Genomic DNA, 23,911 nt, shown 5'->3' with positions numbered 1-23,911 from the left:
ATATAGTGAAATTATTATAATCCAAACATCCAACATTGAAAAAATAGAACATCTTAGAATAGTATACAAGTCTTTGAGCACCAACTTTTAAGAGTAAGTTATACGCATGGATTCCGACAAGAAGGAGAAGAGAGGAAGGGTGAAATGAAGTTTTTTAACCTTATAATTCGAAGAGATAATAGTGGGTGAGATTTTAACTAATTTTTGTTCCATAGGCTCATTTATGTCGAGTGAGTTTCTATATATGGCCTATGGCTCCATTTGTAAACCGAAAAGGCCACCCAAACAACAGTGGAGCTTGGATTTTACATCACAGACAGGATCGCATTACGTAAAAGATCTTATACACGAATGAAGGGCTGAGATCGGTCAAAACCAGAACATACGTATCATCTTCCTATTCGAAGCTCCATCTGGGAAATCGAACGACGTCGGCTCATGAGATAGAATCTTACAAGAGAGAAAGAGAAGAAGAAGAAGAAGAAGAAGAAGAGCCTGACACAGAGAAATAGATATACAGAGATTTTTCGATCAAAATATTCTCTCACACCCTTGATCGTTATCAATAGCAAAATAAAACAGAGAGATATATACACACACACACGTATTTTCATTCGATTGTTTGAGTAATTCTCGGAATCAAGGATTTGGAATCGCTGGTCCGGCAAGGGCTGGCCTTCGTTGATGTAATCACGGCTCTAAGAAAAGCAAGTCGCAGTAGTATTAAGATTTCAAGGTGCAGAGAATGCATGGAAGCTTCCCCTAAGTCGTTGTTGATTGCACGCCCGTCGTTTCACGGTGGTCGCGGTGCCCTACCTTCGGCCGGTGGGCATCCCTCCGATCTCACCTTCCTCGCCGGCGGCGGCTGCTGCTGCTGCTAAAACCCACGACCGCCACCCAACTTCCCCTTCTGGGTTTTCTCTCAGCTTGCAAATACTTCAATTTTAGCCATGGTTACTGTCCAGCAGCTTCAGGATGACAATTTCTCCTCACAATGCCATCCATTTTGTTTGAAAGGTTTGTACTTTTTTGATTGATTGCTTTGAAAGGTTTGTAATTTTTTGATTGACTGTCATTGGGTCATTGTGCTTTGCTTTGGAGTTTTGGAGAGTGTTTGATTTTTCTCATGTTTATATTGTTCATTTACTGAGTTGGTCGCTCTATAGCATCATCAGGACTTAAAATTATAATACTTTTATCTTTCTAATAGCTTGTTTTGAGTATTAAAGGAATTTTCTCAGGTATGAGGATCCCTCTTTACCGCTTTGGAAGCAAGTCTCTCTTGGAAAACGGTTCCGTTGGACAAATTTCATGCATCCCTGAAGAAGAAGAAGAAGAACAAAGTTTGTTAGATTCTATTCTTCTTGCGCAGGTATGGTAACAAAACAATTTACAACCTTGATACTAATAGATTTCGGCCCTTGACTTATATGCTTGTTCCTAACTTGCAGTGGGAAGATCGAATGTGGAAAGGTCTGTTCAAATATGATGTGACAACCTCTGAAATTAAGGTCTTTGTTGTTGCATAGTTTGATGTTTCTTTAGCGTAGATAATTGAAGGCACTTATAGCTCTAGATACTTCATGGCTTATGCAGGTTGTTGGTGGCAGGAAAAAGTTTATTGCTCAGTTTAATGAAGGATGGAGTATGGATTATATGCCAAAGCTGGGCAAGAAGAACAAAATCTGCCACCAAGATGTGTTTGAGTTTAGTTGGATGGCACGCAGTGAGGAGTTACTCTTTTGTGTTGCAATTGGTGAAAAGTCAAACCCTGAGCTTATTCTTTCAGCTGCTGTTCCTGACTGTGCCTTATTGGTTACTATCAATGTAAGGCAGTGACTTATTTATATTTGGTACCATGAAACTGGCTCCCCTGTGGAATTTGGCCATTTACGGATTTACCTAGGTAAGAAGTAATGACGCTTCGCTTATTTTTCAGGCATTCCCTGTGGAATATGGCCATGTCTTTCTGGTACCACATAGCTCTAACACTCTTTACCAGTTCCTGGATGCAAGATCATTGGAACTGGCTCTGCGCGTTGCTGTTGAAGTAAATAATTGTTCTTTTCGCCTGTTCTATGACTATTCACCTAGTGCTTCTCATGTATATTTCCAGGTATGGAATTCCTTATACTGCTTTTCTTCACTTTGTGCAATTCAGATTTAAATTGGGACATAGATGTTACTTTGGTTTGATAAAATCTGGTGGCTTTTCTATTTTTGGTTTGTTTGTGTGGTGTTGCTCAAGAAAGCTGTATATGTTGATGATTGCTTGTGTCCTTTCTGCTAACACAAGGAAGAATAGACTAATGAGAATTGGAGAGCTGTTCATCTTTGATGGTTTAAACTTCAAATAAACTCAAAAAGGCGATTGTCTATGGCAGTAGTGGATCTGAAATTTATGATAAAAGTTACCGATTAAATTTATCTGTAATTTTGATTGATCCAATTGTTTGAATTTCTTTTGTTCACATAACTGGTTCTGATCTTTAGGGAATGGATGGCTTCCTTTTTTGTGTATGTTAAGGTCCCTTCATGGCAATATATGGCTTTTTTATTTGAGACCACATGCTTAGTGCCACATATAAAGAGATACGTGTTATATTCTTGGGTGAGCTGAAGTGTTTTAGTTGCCTGTGTTACAAATATGGCAACATCAAAGCATTACTTGTCAATACACTATACTGTTAAAAAAGTTTATGTTCAAAGATATAGAAGTTTGATGTATAGCATTTCATCTTTTGACAAATGTGCGTTTATATCTCATATCAAAATTTCATTCTTGTTCTTGCCAATAAATTGAAGATTCATTTGTCTGCAGGCCTGTTACCTTCAAATCCCTTTACCTGTTGAGTTCATGCCTTTTGATACATTTTTTGGCAATGGGAAAGAGGGGATGCGCATCTCTTCTGTTGCAGATTACCCCATTAAGACCCTCGTATTTGAGAGCAACCACTTAGAGATGGTGATGGAGGTTCTTGCGGAGATATGTTCATGTTTACAGGGAATGCTCGTTTCATATAATCTGCTGATATCTGATCATGGCACAAGGATATTTTTATTTTTTCAGGTAAATGGCATATGGTTTTATTTTTGGCTAAAAACATTATCCATGCCATTTATTGTCCGTGTCCAGTTCTGTAACTTATTGTGGTAGGAGTACAGCATGTACTATGTAGCTTTGCCTGTTTATGTGTGGAGATGCTTTTACGTTTATAAGCATTGTTAATTGATTATCTTTATTGATAAATATGTCCATAAATATGCCCTCCATGTTAAGTTTGATGACTCACCTAGAGAATCTAATTTACTTTCTGCTGGTTACACATTTGATTTGCATACTTAATGGGAATATATTTTATGCAGCTACAGACATCAAAAACCTCTTGTACCCTTTCAGCTTGGGAGTGCGGGGGATACTTCTTGTTTAAATCAAGGTCTGAATTTGATCAAGCTACTGAGCGGGCTCTGCTAAAACAGCTAAGTACCATCTCCCTTGATGATAAGGGTTTCCAAGCGGTGAAGCAGCTCTGTTGCAGCATTGCAAGTAAGTTCGCTGCTTGAATTTGGGAGCTCTGATGACTGTAAAGCATGACAAACATGCTGCTAATGGAATATTATGATTTGTTTAGGTACTTTTTGTTTGATGTAATCTTGTTCAGATGTGTAAAAGAGTAGCTTTTGTTTACCCCCTTTAAACTGCTTATTGAGCGTTATGGGGTTGGAACTAATTGATTATTGTTGGTATCTTTTGGATTATGGTAATGACAAGCATACCTTCATTATTGGATAATGATAAATGGAATCAAACAAATTTTTGATTCTTAATTATCTATCTTAGCCACCTACCAGCGCATACATCTGTGATCTGGATGAAATGGTATATTTTTGTGTAATAAATTTAAACTAGTGATGGATAAGATGATTCAGGAAACATAATTTCATTGCTTCAGAAACTCTCTCTCTGCTAACTCACGAGTTGTCTTTCTGTATAGACACTCAGCAAGTACAGATTTTCCTTTTTGGTAAAAACTTCAGCCCGTCCAAGAAGATCATAAAATGGCATCTTTTGAGAAACAATAAAGTCTAATTGTTATTGAATATTGATAATGTGAGAAAAGGTGTGAGAAATAACTTGTGGCATTTAATTGATTTACATATTCTTAATGAATACCAACCTTGATATCTGCAACGGTTTCCGACTTTCTGTTCAAAAGTGCTGCTTTTCAACTCTTCTGCTCTTTGTTATAGCATGTGTTTACGCCATTGACGTTTCTGAACAAACTTTTTGGATACTTGATGATATAATAGTTATATACGGTAGGAAATGAGTAATTTTTCTACATGGTAAGTAACAGAACAAAGTCCAAAGCAATTGCCGCAAAACCTCAGAAAGTAGCTAAGTGAATAGTCTGTGAGAACTCTCAAAATATATGGCCAATAAGGCAACTGAATATAGCACGCTAGATTACAATGAACGATTTGAAGCCTACAACGATATTACAACAGAAAACTTCAAGTTCATATAGAATTAAGTAAAACAAATTGAAAGAATCTATAAAATTATAATGCAATATAATGAATACAATTTCTCTTCCTCACTGGTCATGCATCTGAACTCCCATCTGTAGATTCATTTTTATTTTTTTTTATCAAACAACATTGGGGGAGGTGAATGCTCTTAACCACTGGAGCTACAAAGCACCCGCATCTGTAGATTCAGTGAATCCTCTTGTCGTAGACTTCCCGGTGCAACCGGTTTCTAAGTCTAAACTCAGAGGTCCTTGCCTCTCTTCTGCTTCTCCCTCAACTAGACCCCCAGAAGCCTCCTGACTACTAGTCAAAGAATTTTCTCCAGCATTGGTACGCATCCAAGCTTCATGGAGTTGCAAGACATACTCCAAGTGCCATAGAACTTCCCCCATTGTTGGCCGGCTCTTCCCCTCGTCAGCAAGACATTTTTCTGCTATCTCCCCAAACTTATCCAGTGACTCTGGACAATAGTTTCCTTCAAGACGAGGATCGATGATGGTTTCAAGTGACCTCTGCCGTTGCCACCTCATTGCCCATTCTGCAAGATTGATCTGATCTTTTGGCAGGGTTGGGTTTATAACAGGCCGAGCACAGACAGCTTCAAACAACACTACACCAAAAGAGTAGACATCGGATTTCTCTGTCAAGTGCTGTCGTCGAAAGTATTCAGGGTCAAGATATCCAAAGCTTCCTTTAACTGCAGTACTAACATGGGTATGGTCCAAAGCAGGACCAGTTTTAGACAATCCAAAGTCAGACATTTTTGCTACAAAATTTTCATCTAGCAGTATGTTGGTTGTCTTAACATCCCTGTGGATTATCCCCCTATCTGCTCCAGTATGAAGGTAATGGAGTCCTCGTGCAGCAGCAATGCATGCTTCTACTCGTTGCTTCCAAGTCAACGGTGGGAGATCACTCCCAAAGAGATGACTTCTAAGCGTCCCATTTGCCATATACTCGTAGACCAAGATCATCTCATTTTGTTCTTCACAGAATCCAATCAGGGAGACCAAATGCCTATGCCTAAGCTTCGAAAGCATCTCAATCTCTGTCTCAAATTCAGCCAGGCCTTGCTCAGATTGGGGGTTGGCTCGCTTGATTGCTACAAGAGTGCCATCATCAATCTCCCCTTTGTACACCTTACCAAAGCCTCCAAGTCCAATCACTAAACTTTCATCAAAATTATTAGTTGCTGAACGAATCTCTGCTAACATGAACCGCTTGCCAGCTCTAATAGAGGCCACAGAACCATATGGATTCTGGCTTCCTGCTGATCCCTTGGCATTGGGAGTGCTGTTTAGAATGGAACCATGAAGGAATAATGGCCTCCACCCTGGGGAGTTGTTTTTGGTGTCACTTGGTTTTGCTCTCCGTCTATTGAAGAAACAAAAAATGAGAGTGGCAAGAATGGCAACAGAAGCTATACCTGCTCCAATTCCAACCCAAAGAATTGGAGTTTTTGAACTCCTTGATGAATTTACACCTGAATCATATCTCTCCACATAAGCAAGATTCCCATTTCTACTGATCTTGAAAATCTCCAAGCCATTCAAGAGAGCATCAGTTCCTGCAGCCCCAGCTGTTGTGTCAGGACCCAATTGAATCCATAGTGTGTTGACTCTCGGAGACACCATATCAAAAAAATCCTGATGATATGCTTTGTTCATCCCTCCTGCTCGGACAAAGACGTTGAAATTATCTGCTGCAGTCCTGTTGTTTATGTAGATTTTGAAAATCCTCTGGTTTGCCTTGTCATAAACTAGCTCACAGAAATGTAGTCGAATTAAATAATCGAAATTAGGATCCACCCCAAATTTCCATGACATGTTGAACCTTTTCTCCAAGACTTCAGTGTTGGACATGGTTCTTGCACTTTCATACACAAGAAGAGGAGCCACTGACGATTCATTCATAGACGAATAGGTGATGTTAGAACTGTTATTTATTTGTAAACCGGCATTTGCTGTGATCATGTAGCTAGAATCCACTTGCCATGTTCTCCAAAGATCTGAATCCTGACTGGGATCAATTTCAGAACCCCCAACATTCAACCTATACATGGTTTCAATTCCTTGCCAACTTATATTCTGATTAGCACCATTTCCACCCACTTTACTAGCTGCTCCTGCAAAGAGTGTATCTACAGCTGGAACAATTTCGATTGCATTTATAAATCCATATGACCCCTTATCTGGGATGAACTCAATGACAAGTACATCCAAATTGATGGCCAAAATGTATTCCTTAATCAATGAAGCAGTTGAATTGCTTCCTGAACTCTGCAAGTACGTATTCTTGTGTGATATCTCACCGGGAACATTGAATTCCGACACCAGTTTCAGACCATTTGCCACAACTTCAAATGAAGATTCATTTACATTGTAATTATCAAAGGAGAAAGGACTGAAATGGAGCCTAACAAAATAGTTCCCCTTAATACCTTGGAATGTGTAGTTGAAGCCATCAAAGAATATTCGAGCTGTTTTGTAGAGCGGCCCATATGTTGAATCAATGGTGGATGCAGCAATGCCAGTGGAACTGAGGGTGAGGTTGTTGTTAGGGGCTGAATCACCAACCCATTTCCTACCACTCACAGTTACACTGGAATTTGTACCACAGTTTACCAGAAAAGACTTTGGTTGAGCTTCTCCAGTCCTTAAAAATGCAAAGACTATCACCAGAAAAAGCAGTCCAAAGAACTCCCTGCCTAGGACCGCCATCACCAATTTGTGCAAGAGTTCTTTTTTTGGTGCTTATCAAGAAAAGAAGGAAAGGGTCCCTAAGGAAAAACAAGAACCAACCCAATATCAACCAAGCACAATTTGTACTAAAGCATGGAAAACCAACTCTTAAATGACATGAAGGGCATCATCTTCGAGAATCTTGACCTGGGTTTCCAGTTACCAAAGCCACATAAGAAAAACACTCAGATAACAACACAAGTTTGTAGGTGTCTCAATTCAATAACTTGAAGAACATTCATGCTCTAGCAGAAACATCAAGTTACCTTCATCACTCATCTTTGCATTTGGAGAAAGACTGGTTTTTGAAAACCCACCTGCAACTTTTTCTTGTACTAATCTCTCAGAAATCCACACACCCAATTAGCTATTAGATCTGAAGCAAGAAGATATTCAAGATTTGGGGCAAAGGGGGATAGCAAAAGATTGCAAAGATGACAAATTTTTTTCACCAGTGAGACTCAAAATCAAGAAAAACAGGGGGGAAGGAAAAAGAAAGAACTTCAAAAAGGATTGTGCTTCTGAAATGGGGTTCTCTCTGAATAAGGTAAAATAAGAAAAAGGAACATGGGTTGTTGTTGGAAACAGATTGGAAAAGTTCATTTCATCTTGCTTTGTCTTGTATCTTTCCAAAAGAGCCAAGAATCTGATAAATGACAGCATTAAATTTGCACCTTTATTAATTATGGTTCTATACTTCTATTGTAACTGCTGTAACAGGTGGTGTTTTCTTTATGCAAGTTTTTTTTTTGGTGAAGTATTTTATTTTCTTCAAAATCTCTATTTTATATTTATATATATATATATATATGTGAGTGAGAATGGCAACTGTTGGCTGCCTGAGATGGGCTTCCATTATTTATGAAGTGGGTCACATGCTCATGTCTGGGATATCCGGATATGATAAACAGCACAAATGCAATAATAATGTATTCATACAATTATTCTTGAGGCATTCCAATACTACCCCTTATATTTGTCCAATTATTAGCAAGGACTGTAAGTCTGTAACTTGTGTCCTTGTCCGTACCTAAAGTACCCCTAAAGAGTCCTTGGAACTCTGTGAATTTTGGTCAGTAGTTCATCATCTTCTTGCCATTTATTCAGCCATGTTTCTCTGTTCCTCTGTCTCTCTTTCTTCTTGCTTCCATGAACCTTCCTTCTTTTTTACTATATTATGTTCATCTGCGCAGACCATGGCTTTGTCTAATTTCATCTTGAATGGACTATGGAGACAGCCAGATAGGTTTTGAAACTAGCAGTGCACCCACTCTTTCGAACAACAAAAATAATAATACATAAATGGGCCATTCAGCATTTCTTTTGACTAAAATTATTTAATATATATAAAAAAAAAAAAAATTTCTTGTTGAACCATTTTTACGAATAAACGATTCTTAAAGTTATCGTGATTTGCTGTTTTTTCTAAAATCAAATTTTTTTCCTAAAGATATCTCTAGTTGTGATACTAAGTTAATCTATATTAAAATTTAAAATAATTATGATTTACTTATTTTATACAGATTTCAGTATGTACATAAATATTTAAATGGATACGTAGATTGATGCATGCGTTATCTGCACATGTATGATATATACATAAATGCATGGAAATAAATAACTATTAAACAATCTAAAACGTCATCTCAAAGGGCAAAATATCTTATTTTCTTAACTAATTGGTGAAAAGGAAAAAAAAAAAATGGTGAGACTGTTAGAAAAAAGAAATCCATATTGCTGATTACATAAAAAATGAGAACAGAAGTATGTAACAAAATTTTAATCAATACGGTAGAATTGACATTTTTCCATATTATAATGATTGATAAAGATTATTGTCTTCATAATAGTATAGGTTAAATTATTTAAGAGTAGAAATGATTGAAGTATAGTAAGAAAGTCTTTATCATTGTTACTGCTGTCCTTGTGCACTGTATTCACATTACCTATTTTCTTAATAGGGTTTTTCTTTTCATGGATCTCCTATATTGTTTATTTTAAGAAGTATATTTTTAATGCAAAAGAAAAAAGGAAAAAAACAAAATCAACATAGCATCTAATATATGGAAGTCATCAAACAATTGAATACACAGCTCATCAATTGAATAGTGAACAAAAAGGGTTTATGAGCTTTGAAAGACAAAGACTTGTAGGTATAAGTTGCATCCAAAACTTAATATTCTTTGACAAAATGTTTGCCTATAAAGGCTATAATTGATGTACGAGCTTTCATAAAATGTTTACTTGTTTGATTTAAATACTCTTTCAAGAACATATTTATACAAGTTTTCTCTAATTTGAATTATTTGATAGAGAAAGAACTAGCACTATCCACATAATTTCACAATAACTTAATGCAAAAATTCTATTAAGCTATAAGCTACATACTATTCATGATTTAACAACTTAAGAATAAACCAATATGAATGTAATTTGTACGTAGGTGAGTCATCAATATAGAGGAGAATATGTTTCTTGATCTCTCTTGACCTCTTTACATATTGTTTTACAGTACATGTGCACTATTTATATGCCACATGTATAGGCCAAATCATGTGGGTCATACAAAATATTTATTAATTTTTTCTTACCGTCGGCTCTTAGGTTAGCTAAATACTAACCCCTTTTATTTAGACCCCCATCCCCAAAGAAAATTATAGTACACCCTTTCTTGGTGCCCTTATTAGCCAGGCATTTCTTAATTAAAGCATAGGTAGCTTAGAAATGGATGATGAAAATGTGTTTTAGGGTTTTCCTGCATGCAGATGACATATCAACGTGGCATTTTCTTTTATTTCTAAACCGATATTCATTGAAGGTGCAATTTAGAAGCCATTCCCAATCATACAAAGAAAAAATTAAGAAATGATAGATGAAGAAGGAACGAAGTCCCCTCTCAAAAAAAAAATATGAACGAACTCAATAAGTTTACTACAGAAATCCCATTTGGCATTTGGCTATATTACAATATTATCTGCAATTATTATTTTTTTCATTAAGTTGGTGCAAAAGATATTTTATTTTGTTTTATGAAAATTTGGAAAAATTTCACAATTATATTTACAAGCACCACAATGTTAATGCAACCGACTTTATGATTCCACTCCACCTAGCTCAATGCATGCAATCACAGCTTAATAATCAATCATTGTCTAGAGGCTCTAGTACAGAGTCCACTATATACAGGAAAACAAATTTGGTTAAAATAATCAAATCCAACTAAATTGACTTCAGAAGAGACCCACAAAAAAGTATATAATTTAGATTTGATACACCAACAACCTTGATTATTTAATCAGAATTAATTGCTGTCCGATTTTATGAATCTTTTTTGTCTTTTAATTGCTAAAACCACTTGGTAGTATTATTGCAAAAAGAAGAAAAACCAAAGGTGGTTGACTAATCTTAGCCATGGTTTCTAGTTTTGATTTCTTGTTGATTCTTGTCCAGATTTTGTTTTGGCGGGGGGGGAAAGGCAAAGGAGGTACAAAAGGCCAAAGGCAAGGAAATAAAAAAACAAACCCAGATCTGTAAAATAACCAAAAACTAGGGACTACAATCCAAGGCCATCAAGGACAGTCCAAATTTCCAAAACAAGGCAATAACCAGAGGTCCAGAGCCCAATAGGCAAACCCAAAACCAAAATTCCATTGTATTTATATATATATATATATTTTTTTTTTGGTCAAGATTTGTTTACATTGTTAATTGTTTAAGGAAAATGGTTCTGCCCTCTTTCTACCCTCTTGGAGACCACCCTTGAAAGCAGCGAAGGCTACCTTCTCATCACAGTCGCGACACCGGGATCGTTCTAGCTGAAATCGAGTGATGTACTCCCGGAGGGATTCCCTGCTGCCCTGTCGGACTCGAGTCAGGTCATCCGTGGTGTAGATTCTATCGGTCTGGATGATATACTGGCCCAGGAAGAGCTCTCGGAGCTCATTGAAACAATCAACCGAGCCCGGAGGAAGTTGGTAGAACCAGTCCCTTGCACTGCCAGAGAGGGTGGAAGGGAAGATTCGACACTTCGTAATGTCATCAGCACCTTTAGATTCCAGAGCGGATCTGAAACTCATGAGGTGATCATATGGGTCTTCCTTCCCTGTGTATGGAGTGATTTTGGGAGGTCGGACGTCGCCAACCGGAGGAGCGGATAGGATGCGAGCTGTGAAAGGTCCAGGCAGCTCCCTTGTTTCTAAAGATGGGTGCCCACCCCGACTTCCTCCTTCCACTCTTTTCAGGCGCTCACTGATGTCCATGAGAAGTTGCTGGAGCTGGTCTGGTGGAAGAGAGCCGCTGTTACCGGAGTCAGCGACTTGTTCACTTATATAAGTGTTATTTTCTGCGCGGCGCCCAGTCGAGAGGACCTGCTCTTCTCCCCGTCGTCGTTTGGGACGGGGGGCCTGCTCTTCCTCCAAGTCTCGGGGGCGCGGGTTGGATCGCCCCTGCTCCTCCTCCAAGTCTCGGGCACGCGGGTTGGATTCGCCCCGGTTCGTCCGCTGCTCTTCTCGCCGAGAGCGGTTGTCGTCGAGCAGATGACGACAGTCCCGGTAAATGTGGAACTCCTCAGAGCGGGTAGGATGCTCGCCAGATCGAGCCCGGCTGACCGGGTGGACAAGTCTCTTTTGGAAACCTGGGGGCGGATGGCTACCTTGCCCTACATCCAATTGGCGGGGAACATTTTGGTCCCTTCGGGGGGGATCCCTCATCTCACCACTCCGGAGAGTGGTGTGTTCGTCCCTGTCATGGGGGTTCCTCCTCTCACCACTCCGGGGAGGGGTATGTCCTTCCCTGTCACGGAGGAGTCGCTCATAAAGCTGTGTTGCACCTTTTTGGAGGTCGAGCTGTTCCTGGGTTCGTTGGAGCTGAGCCTCCAAACGCTGGATGTACTCTTCCTGATCAGATTCGGCAGTCTTCTTACCTCGCTTGTCAACCAGCGGGGTGTTGTCAACTTGGTCGAGGATAGGACCTCCGTCAGACATTGTGAGGGTCGGTAGCTCGGAAGCTAGGGAGCTCGGAAGCTAGGGAGCTCGGAAGCTCGGAAGGTCTTTGCACCTCAACTGAGGGTAGAGAATTCAATGGGGAAAAGTTGTACCTTTCCCACAGACGGCGCCAAACTGTTGATGCTCAAAAATGGTAAAGCAGTCAACGTCGAGTCGAACCACGTAGGCCCGTTGACCCACCACTGAGTGGATGACACGTCGAAGTGGGGCAGGAACGGGTAGCTGGGTCCGACTGGTGAGTAATGAGAGATAATGGTATCCAAGCACCCTGCACAGGTACACAAAAGTGAGCGGGAAGGGCACCGGTGTGGTGCCGGCCAAAGCTCCTCCGACGCTCAAGTCAGTGTTCAGAGAGATCTGAGAGCAGAGTGAGTGAATAGTATAATAATGATTTCCCTTGTCCTTTTGTGACAAGAAGGTACCTCTTTTATAGTACCTTTGGAAGAGTGTCAACCAATCCGGTGACGACACGTGTCCTTTGTGGTGACTTGCACTGTAGGAGCGCCACGTGGCACCGGTCTCGAGGATCCGAGTGAGTTGACACGGGCCGGGGGCCCGGGAGGCTTGAGCTTGGGAGGCCGGAGCCTAAGAGGCCGGGGCCCAGGGGGCCGGGGCCCATGAGGCCGGAGCCTAGTGGATCATGGGCTAGGAGCCCAGGAAGGGCTTAGTCTTTTGGGTCTAGGCCCAAACAGCATGGTGTTGGGCCTTGTGTGACTTGTCGTTATGCCGAGATGATTAGTCATACGAACAGTTTGGCAAGGAGTTGTTCCTCTTTATAACCCATTACATGTTGTCACATATTGACATACAAGAAATTAATCGTTGAAAAGTGTTTTGTTGCATTAATACCGCCCATATTATAGGGCATTTTTAATTTTACTATCCAAAAAATTATTTTTATTAATAACCACTTACACTTTGCTCTGTATCCCAATGTGGCACATACGTCCACTTTTCTGTTAAATCAGAATTCTTTCCCTAAAATTCCAATTCTGTCCTTAGATGAAATTTCAAAACTAAATATTTTTTAGAAAAATAAAAAGGTGTTTAAAAAAAAAAAAATTTATTTGACCATTAATAAAAAGGTGTTTCTAAATAAAAAGTAACAGAAGAATTGAAACTGGGCTCCGAGTTGGAATTTTAAAACGAAAGCCCAGCCCTAATATTAAAGTTGGGATGGGCCGGATCCAATTGTAAAGCCCAACGTAAAATCAACGCTAACCCACCGCCATTAGGAGGCGTAAAATTAACGCTAACCCACCGCCTCAGTATCAATAAATTAAGAGTGCTGCTATTTGCACACCCCAAAATTTCTTTTTGCACACCCTTTTTTTACTTTTTCTCATTTCACACCCTCACACCCTTCCCATAATTAAATTTTCTCATACACACACCCCTCCCAATTACCATAATATCCCCATTTTATCCAACACACCCCATCAACTCAGAAAAAAAAAAAAAAACACACCCCTTCCCTCCTCACCGGACCACCCATCCCCCTCCCTCTCTTTCTTCCCCAGCCCACCCTAACCCAGCCCCGACCACCCCAGCCCCGTCACAGCCCACCCCAGCCCCGACCCACCCACCCAGCCCCTCACCCGACCACCTCCTTCCTTCCCGCACCCTCCCCGCACCACCCTCCTCTCTCTCTCTCCTCCCCCGCAGCACCACCTCCTCCCTCTCTCCTCCCTCGCGCAGCTGGGCATCCGCTCGACACTGGTCCGCCGAAAATGTCACACTCGTTCGGCAGTCATCCGCCGAACGATGTGAGTGTTGTTCGGCAGGTACCCACCGAACATCAAGGACCCGTTCGGCAAGTACTCGCCGAACCAGCTACTCGGAGAGAGAGAGAGAGAGAGAGAGAGAGAGAGAGAGAGAGAGAGAGAGAGCTTCGACGGTGGCTGGAAGGCGCTGCGCGCGGTGGTGCTGCAAGCAAAAGGGGCGGGGCTAGGGTGGTCGGGGCTGGGTTGGGGTGGACTGGGGCAGGGCTGGGGTGGTCGGGGCTGGGTTGGGGTGAGAAGAGGCGGGGCTGGGGTTGTCGGGGCTGGGGTGGGCTGGGGCGGGGCTGAGGTGGTTGGGGCTGTGACGGGGAGAGATGGCAAAGAGAGGGAAGGAGAGATAGAGGGGATGAGGTTTTGGGTAATTTTGTTTTAGGTATTTTTTGTCATTTCACAAATTAAAATTTTGGAGTGTGCAAAAAGAAATTTTAGGGTGTGCAAATAGCAGGCCTCTAAATTAACGGTCACCTCCACTCACTCACTATTCACTAACACACACAACTACAGAGTCACACTCACGCACAGACCTCTCGGAGAAGTCACTCACTCTCCGACTCCCTTTCTCTTTCTCATTGCTTCCATTCCAAGACAAGAGGCCCATTCCTATTCCCATTCCCATACGCAACGCAATGCCTCCACTATAAAGAAACCCTAATTTCGACCGAGGTCTGTTTTAATCTAGTTAGTTTCCTTCCTTCTCATACGTTTATCTTCACTTCACTGTCTTATTTTATGGAATTTTGTGCGTCTGATTTTTCTTTTTTTCTTTCGTTTTATTTTGAAATTGGCCAGGTATTTGGTAAGCATGTATAGTGCATTGGTGCTTCTCTATTTTTTCATTCGCTTGCATTATTTATTATATGACAGAGTTTGTGTTTGTGTTTGTGTTTGTGTTTTTCTGGGCATGGCAAATTTGTTTTACTTTTGACACATGTTTTACTTCACAGTCACACTTGTTTTAGTATGTGAAGCCCTGCTTATTTTTGTTTTATGATTTTTGTTTGGTGACGTGGGGTGTGAACCATGCAAAAATCTGGTTTTTCTTGTGTCATTATTGGTCTTTGTTTTTCTTTTATTATCCTCCAGTTTTTACTGTTTGTAGTCTTTGCCTTGTATGTTTATCACTGAATCAAACCCTTTTAGGCATATGTCAATTTTAAAAGATATCAGTAGTTAGTTTTACTCCAGCCCTCTTCTTTTTTCACCTTATTCTTGTACCAAACTTAGATGTCCAAGTCTATAGTAATTAGTAACAGTATAATACAATACATCAGTTGTATTAGTAGAGAATATAGATCTTAGTTTTTTTTTTTTAAGTCATTCCATATCGTGTAGATTACAGTTTGGTCTGTGGTTATTGTTCTGATGTAGGTGTTGTTTGGAATTCTACTTCTTGTTTATGTTCCTAATTTGGATGCTTATCCCGGCTACACTGTTTTGCAATCTGAATCTCTTGACAATGTTGAATATGAAGCACTATCCTGGAGAAGAGAAAATTTTCCCTGCAAGGCATGCTGTAAGTAATTCTTAAACTTGGCGCAGTTGATACAGAGTTTTATAACTTTGAAATGGCCTTAGTCTTTGAGTTATTGCTTAGGGAGGAGCATATATGTGCTTAATGGATAAACTGAGAATGTTCTACCATTGGCTTGATCTTGATTAGACAGGAGTTATGTAATTCTGTAATTTTTAATTTTCTTAATTGTTAGGTGGATATTCCATGTACTCTACAGACTACACCTACTTACTATTGTCTTGTGCATCTCTATCGGAAAATATTTTGGATCGATGTATCCAAAATATATTCCGATAGAGAAAACCCATCACTGAAACAGATGTTTGGAAGTTGGACACATGGGATCAAATGAGAAATTGATTAAAAGGTCCACTTCATGTTGCCTCCCAGTTGCTTTTACACAATTTTGTGTGTCCAGTGCACAACATGCATAACAGTTTTGATTTGCAGGTTCCAGAAATGTTGGGTTGAAGAATCTCAAAAGTCCAAGCCATGGCTTCTAACTTCTAAGAGTATTGAATTGTAGCCTTGGAGGAAGGTAATGGTTGAACTACCATTTTAATAGGAATTTTTTTTTTTTTTTTGAATAAGTTCTCAATCATAGCAATAAATTTCTCAATTATCAGTTCTCTATTGCCCAACAAATGCTAATTGCATTTCCACCTTATTTTAATTGCTTTTGTTAAAATGTTGTATGTAGGTTCTGGTGGGTAGGGCTTTTTCAAGGTAATGAACTTTTCCGCAGTTTACAAAGTCTAAAAAGCAAAATATATTTTCAAAAGCATATATTAACAGAACTTATATTGTATATAAACATTATTTCTCGGGAGTTGGGAATGAAGTTTTAATTCTTCATGGATATATGGCTCTAATGTTTTGTTTAATACATGTGCAAGTTTATTTGTGTGTACATTGTCAGAAACAATGTTGATTTAAAAGTTTGATGACTCTTAAGAAGTTTACTAATTTTACTTTGAACATGTTGTAGATGGGTGATGATCTTTCTCAGGTTGCGGGTCCCATTCTATTAAATCATCTCTTTCAGGTTAGTTTCTTTCTCGCCAAAGCCTCAATTAGAAATCTACATGTGTGAAGAGGCAGAGTTTGTCTAGTTTTCTGATTTGTCAGGCGTATATGTTTCTTTGGCACTTTTTTGTGTGTGATGGATTTCCCTTTGAGATTTTGTTATGAGGTTGACTTTTGTACTTGCATTTCTCATATTATTTACTTGTAATGATTTGATTGCCATCCCTGCATATTTGAAATAATACTGCATCAAATTTCTGTATATGTCTGCACCATGAAAAACTCTGCTTATTCTTTTCGAGCTAGAAGTTGCTCCAGGAGCTTCCTGTAATGGGTTTAAATTAAATTTATGAAAAATGAGAGCTGATGAGTTAAATTTGCAAAAATATTGCAAGATACATTTGGTGTGCACTGTTCATCTTTGTCCAAGTTTATTCATCTTTGTCCAGTCATTTGGTGTGCTCTGTGAATCTCAGTATTTCCAGAATGTTATGCGGGTCGGTTTTTGGCTGAGGTCAACTTTGGTAAAGTTCTTTGTGTATATTAACAAGCTAATTCAGTTATGTTTTTCATTTTTTTTATTTTGTATTAAATCTCATTCAGCCTCTAATGCCGTTTTGGTCGGTTCAATTGCCCAATTCTGTTTCATGTTGTGTGATTCATGAAAATTTGGTTTTCCTTTCTTGTAGGTACTGCTGTATTTCGTAGATCTTTAAGACTAAATCATGTGGACCGTAAGAAGTTCCCAACTGGGAAGATAACAAATATGATGTCAACAGATGCTATGCACTTCAGGTATGCTCTAGAGATCAAGTAGATTGGTTATCATCATACATTAAGAAATGCTATAAAAGTCTCAGCAATTTTAGATTCCTGTGGAAACCCTTAAACATAAAGAATGAAGGTTTCTAACGTCTATGTTCTCTCTCTCTCTCTCTCTCTCTCTCTCTCTCTCTCTCTCTCAATGGAAATGCCATCTCTAATTCTTTGGAGTGCTTTATCTTAAAGTCATTTTTTTGAATTATAAATATATAACTAACGAGGCCCTTCTCATGATTTAGCAAACATGTCAACAACTTCACGGAATATGGTCAGCACCTTTTCGTATCATGGTATCTATGGATCATTGATGCTAGTTCTCATGATCCCCATACAGGTCAGGATATCTTTATTTTTTTTTCTTGGGTTCTTTCTCTACCAAAAGTCTGTTATATTTTCATAGCTTGCCACTTTTCTCAAAAGGTAAGCTTAGGAAGCCTTAACATTGTTCACTTTCATGCATTTGTTTTTTTTCCCTATTCTTGAAAGTTTCTGGTTATTTTATTTATCTATTAATTTTTCTTCATATTTGTAATCTAAATTTCTGGATCCACTCTTCTGAACTCAGAAAAAACTTAACTATTTAAGTAGTTCAGCCGCTAGAATGCTTTATTTCATATCCAATTCCTTAGCATAGAAGTGGAAATTTGTAGATTTCAAGAGCATGGATAGAAGTTTTGCACTAGATTTTAAACCATTCAGATCAGTGAATTTCATTTTCCATCAGTTAGACTCCTACCTTATATTTAATTTGCCTTCTTGTGCTGTTTGATTTCACTCTATTTGTTATAACTTGCCTATACTTTCACTTATATATATCATAACGGTTAAATGGTTGATCATAACGCTTCAATTACAGTTGCCTCGATTTTTGATGCTTCAATTCATGGTTGTCTCAAAATATTGTTGCCTCGGAATATTATTGCCTTGGTTATTTTGATGTCTCGATGATAGCCTCGAAATGTTGGTGACTTGAAATATTGATGCCTCATAATATTGTTGCCTCAATATATTGATGCCTCGATTATTTTGATGCCTCAGTATATTGTTGCCTTGGAGTATTGTTGCAGAATATTGTTTCCTCGGGATATTGTTGCCTCGAAATATTGTTGCCTCGAAATATTGTTGCCTCGGAATATTGTTGCAGAATATTGTTTCCTCGGGATATTGTTGCCTCGAAATATTGTTGCCTCGGAATATTGTTGCCTCGGTATATTGTTGCCTTGGAGTATTGTTGCCTCGGTATATTGTTGCCTTGATGATGGCTGGATCGGTTATTTTGATGCCTTGATGATGGCTGCCTCGGTTATTTTGATGCCTCGATGATGGCTGCCTCAGTTATTTTGATGCCTCCATTATTTGATGCCACGATATATGTTGCCTTGCTTCACGGGATATTGTTGCCTCGAAATATTGTTGCCTCGGAATATTGTTGCCTCGGAGTATTGTTGCAGAATATTGTTTCCTCGGAATATTGTTGCCTCGAAATATTATTGCCTTGGAATATTGTTGCCTCGATGATGGCTGCCTCCGTTATTTTGATGCCTCGATGATGGCTACCTCGGTTATTTTGATGCCTCGATGAAGGCTGCCTCAGTTATTTTGATGCGTCCATTATTTGATGCCACGATATATGTTGTCTTAATTCACGGGATATTGTTGCCTCGAAATATTGTTGCCTCGGAGTATTGTTGCAGGATATTGTTTCCTCGGGATATTGTTTCCTCGGGATATTGTTTCCTCGGGATATTGTTGCCTCGGAATATCGTTGCCTCGGAGTATCGTTGCCTCGGAGTATCGTTGCCTCGATGATGGCTGCCTCGGTTATTTGATGCCTCGATGATGGCTGCATCAAAATAGCCTTGGAGTATTGTTGCCTTGATGATGGCTGCCTTGGTTATTTTGATGCCTCGATGATGGCTGCCTCAGTTATTTTGATGCCTCCATTATTTGATGCCACGATATATGTTGCCTTGCTTCAAGGGATATTGTTGCCTCGGAATATTGTTGCCTCGGTATATTGTTGCCTCGGAGTATTGTTGCAGAATATTGTTTCCTCGGAATATTGTTGCCTCGAAATATTGTTGCCTCGAAATATTGTTGCCTTGGAATATTGTTGCCGCGGTATATTGTTGCCTTGATGATGGCTGCCTCGGTTATTTTGATGCCTCGATGATGGCTACCTTGGTTATTTTGATGCCTCGATGAAGGCTGCCTCAGTTATTTTGATGCCTCCATTATTTGATGCCACGATATATGTTGCCTTAATTCACGGGATATTGTTGCCTCGAAATATTGTTGCCTCGGAGTATTGTTGCAGGATATTGTTTCCTCGGGATATTGTTGCCTCGGAGTATTGTTGCCTCGGTATATTGTTGCCTTGATGATGGCTGCCTCGGTTATTTTGATGCCTCGATGATGGCTGCATCAAAATAGCCTCGGAGTATTGTTGCCTTGATGATGGCTGCCTTGGTTATTTTGATGCCTCGATGATGGCTGCCTCAGTTATTTTGATGCCTCCATTATTTGATGCCACGATATATGTTGCCTTCCTTCACGGGATATTGTTGCCTTGAAATATTGTTGCCTCGGAGTATTGTTGCAGAATATTGTTTCCTCGGAATATTGTTGCCTCGGTATATTGTTGCCTTGATGATGGCTGCCTCGGTTATTTTGATGCCTCGATGATGGCTACCTCGGTTATTTTGATGCCTCGATGATGGCTGCCTCAGTTATTTTGATGCCTCCATTATTTGATGCCATGATATATGTTGCCTTAATTCACGGGATATTGTTTCCTCGGGATATTGTTGCCTTGAAATATTGTTGCCTCGGAATATCGTTAATATCGTTGCCTCGGTATATTGTTGCCTCGGTATATTGTTGCCTCGGAGTATTGTTGTCTCGGTATATTGTTGCCTTGATAATGGTTGCCTCGGTTATTTTGATGCCTCGATGATGGCTGCATCAAAATAGCCTCGGAGTATTGTTGCCTTGATGATGGCTGCCTTGGTTATTTTGATGCCTCGATGATGGCTGCGTCAATTATTTTGATGCCTCCATTATTTGATGCCACGATATATGTTGCCTTGCTTCACGGGATATTGTTGCCTCGGAATATTGTTGCCTCGGAGTATTGTTGCAGAATATTGGTTCCTCGGAATATTGTTGCCTCGAAATATTGTTGCCTCGAAATATTGTTGCCTCGGAATATTGTTGCCTCGGTATATTGTTGCCTCGGTATGGCTGCCTCGGTTATTTTGATGCCTCGATGATGGCTGCCTCAGTTATTTTGATGCCTCCATTATTTGATGCCACGATATATGTTGCCTTAATTCACGGGATATTGTTGCCTTGAAATATTGTTGCCTCGGAATATCGTTGCCTCGGTATATTGTTGCCTTGATGATGGCTGCCTCGGTTATTTTGATGCCTCGATGATGGCTGCATCAAAATAGCCTCGGAGTATTGTTGCCTTGATGATGGCTGCCTTGGTTATTTTGATGCCTCGATGATGGCTGCCTCAGTTATTTTGATGCCTCCATTATTTCATGCCACGATATATGTTGCCTTAATTCATGATTACCTCGGTTATTTTGATGTCTTGGTTTTTGTTGCCTCAATTCAGGGTTGCCTCGGTTATTTTGATGCCTCGGTGTTGGTTGACTCGGTACATTGATACCTCTATGATGGTTGCCTCAGTTATTTTGATGTCTCGATAAGAGTTGCCTTGATTATATTGATGTCTCATTTCTTGGTTGTCTGGGTTATTTTGACGCCTCAATTCATGGTTGCTTTGGTTATTTTGCCTCGATTATGGTTGTCTCGGTAGTTGCCTCAATTTATGGTTGCCTACTTTGATGTCTTGGTATTTGTTGCCTCAATTTATGATGGGCTAGGTTATTTTAATGTCTTGGTATTTGTGGCCTTATTTCATGGTTGCCTCAGTTATTTTGATGTCTAGATTATGGTTGCCTCAGTTTTGTTGCCTCAATTCATGGTCACCTCTGATATTTTAATGCCTTAATCATGGTTCGGTTATTTTGATGCATCAATTACGGTTGCCTTTGTTATTTTAATGTCTCTGTTACGATTGCCTAGACTTTTGTTGCCTCAATTCAAGCTTGTCTCTGTATGTTGTTCGCTCAATTCATAAATGTCTCGATTATGGTTGCTTCGGTTATTTTTGCCTCAGTTGTTTTGATGTCTGAACTCAATATTTAGTTGCCTTGGTTATATGCCTCAATTACGATTGCCTCGATATATTTTCAATTCATAATTGCCTCTCTCTCCTTTCCATTTTCTATTTTCATTTGCTATCTAAATGAGCAATCCCCTGTGCACCTTGTTGGGATAAATAGATATTTCAGCATTCGTTTGGCAAATGATAAAACAAAAAATTTGGAAATGGATAGTCATGGTTTGGGTTTGTATGTGGTATTACTTAATTTTTTAGATACCTCTGTCCAGTACTTTTTTGTGGAATCCTATTGGGGTGACTGGGATATTTTTGCACTCCATATTTTTTGAGATGAGTGATAGGTGGTGGTGTTGAATGTTATTGCCAGAATCCTTGCCTTTCTTTTTGCACTTGTCAGAATAAGAGAGCAATAGTTGCTAGTTAAATCCTTCTTCAAACTCTTATACAAAGTTGATGGTGTATGGTTGGGTAGGAGATGTGTTTTATAAGGTTGCCCAAGTTTAAAGTTAAGTTAGACAAGAAGTACATTGAAGAAGATATTGTTGTTGTGGGGTCTCTACAAGGTTTCATCCATTGTGTGAATAGCGAATAAGACCAGTAGGGATGGATTAAAAGTAGATCACTTGCTCATACATTGTTTGTGTTCTATGTGTATGCGTCTACGTATGCATTTGGTTTTCTTTGTTTGACAATAATAAAGGGCACAGTCCATGCCAATAATTTTGTTGCTAAAGGGTACCTTCATTCAGCAGCCAGTATTTTTAGAGTTTCATACGCATTAACATGTAGTACTTCTGCTATATTGCATATAACTTGGAGCTCTTTCTAGACACCTGGTATACTGGAGAGCTGTGGAACATGTGATTTTTAGATTTTGCTCCTCAATAGTGTTTGGCTTATACGATTGCCTTTATTATGTTAAAAATTTCTAACTGTATGAATAAATTGAACAGCTTAAGAGTTCATCCCCAATCTTGTTAGATAGTTTCGGGCTGGCTGCATCGTTAAGATGTGCAGAGTCTTGCAGAAATTATGTCTGCTTAAAGTATTTGAAGGCAGCAGTAAGCTTGCTTACCAGAGTACTTGTTATTTACTTGAATATATGTTTCTCACACAACATACATTCTGAATAATACCTCATGGAGTTGATAATTCTTTTTTTGCATGTTGGGCCGTTGTGGGAAGACTTGAAGCACTACAAAACACCACTTCTGCTCATTTTTGGGGAGAGAAAAATTTCAAGACAATAGCTCAAGATATGCCATGAAAGTGGTGGTGGTGTGGTGATCGGAGATGGCCCACCTAATGACATTTTTGAGATGGTTGAGATTTTGGATTGTGGACATGATTTTATCTGGAGAACGTTCCCTCTCCCTGTAAATTGTAATTGGCCTATTGAGACCATTGCACATTCTATTCGTCATTTAGTTGACACTGCTACAGCAGATCCCAGGCATTCCAAAACTCATACTTAATGCTTACAAGTAAAGTTATTCTATGGACATCTAAGTTTGATCTCAGACTCCTATTTTTGACTGAGAAAATTTGGCTTAAAACTTCCAAGTTTGTCTATGATTGAAAAACAAAAAAATTATCTCATCCAATTTGGGAGGTGGGTGTCCAGAGTGGAATAAAATAACTATACTTAAAATGATATGTTCCTCTAACTTTGCTGCCATAGTGTCATTGAAAGATCACAGTTCACAATTGCCAGTCAAAAGCGATTCATGAATGGGGCCTCATGAAAGCTAGAAAAAGGGCAGTATGTGTGGAGGTAAAGGTCAATTTGAACTTGGGAATCATAATGCCCACAGCAGCCTATAATTTAAGTGACCAAGTCACCAAAATTGAAAAGCAAAATAGGACCCATCAAAACTAACATTGCTGAAATCACATATAACAAACAGGCCAGGCTTGGTCCATCATCATCTAGGTGCATGCCAAAATTGGATTCATTAAAGCTGTCAATTGGGAAATTTGTATGAGAATAAGCATGGCAGGTTAAGTGGTACCAGTTACTTTATCTGTCAGGTGCACTAGATCATGTCCCATTTTTAATCCTAGATGACCTGAAGTTCATCCCAAAAATATGTTGTTCTATTTATATGCATGCTTTAAATAGGGATGACAATTTAAATTAAGAATTTGTATGTTATATAAACAGATCTCATTACACATATAAACTCTATTATTAAAGCAGAGCGTTGATCAAAAGGTTTAAAAAGTATTCCATACGAATTCAAAATATAGATTTTTTTTTGGTATAAATTTATTGTATTCATGTTGCGTATGGG

At 39.3% G+C, this 23,911-nt stretch overlaps 2 protein-coding genes across 2 annotated transcripts; one reads left to right on the top strand and one right to left on the bottom strand.

Moving 5' to 3' along the window:
• The first annotated feature begins 383 nt into the window (after window positions 1-383).
• On the top strand, window positions 384-3,748 carry LOC147297232 (GDP-L-galactose phosphorylase 1-like). The gene is made up of 7 exons (XM_086252611.1): window positions 384-1,017; window positions 1,242-1,372; window positions 1,452-1,511; window positions 1,597-1,827; window positions 1,940-2,116; window positions 2,822-3,070; window positions 3,367-3,748. The coding sequence occupies exons 1-7, from the start codon at window positions 951-953 to the stop codon at window positions 3,562-3,564; spliced, it is 1,113 nt and encodes a 370-aa protein (XP_086108737.1). The 5' UTR covers window positions 384-950; the 3' UTR covers window positions 3,565-3,748.
• Window positions 3,749-4,385: 637 nt separating this feature from the next.
• On the bottom strand, window positions 4,386-7,891 carry HERK2 (hercules receptor kinase 2). The gene is made up of 2 exons (XM_086238267.1): window positions 7,541-7,891; window positions 4,386-7,421 (listed from the first exon to the last, which is right to left on the bottom strand). Exon 2 carries the CDS (start codon window positions 7,251-7,253, stop codon window positions 4,695-4,697), a length of 2,559 nt encoding a protein of 852 aa, XP_086094393.1. The 5' UTR covers window positions 7,254-7,421; window positions 7,541-7,891; the 3' UTR covers window positions 4,386-4,694.
• Window positions 7,892-23,911: the final 16,020 nt, after the last annotated feature.

The sequence above is a fragment of the Dryas octopetala genome, chromosome 1 (assembly GCF_963921425.1).
Source record: "Dryas octopetala chromosome 1, drDryOcto1.1, whole genome shotgun sequence".
NCBI classification, from domain to species: Eukaryota; Viridiplantae; Streptophyta; class Magnoliopsida; order Rosales; family Rosaceae; genus Dryas; species Dryas octopetala.
The sequence above is the reverse complement of the archived record's forward strand: the minus strand, read 5'-3'. Positions and strand labels throughout refer to the sequence as shown.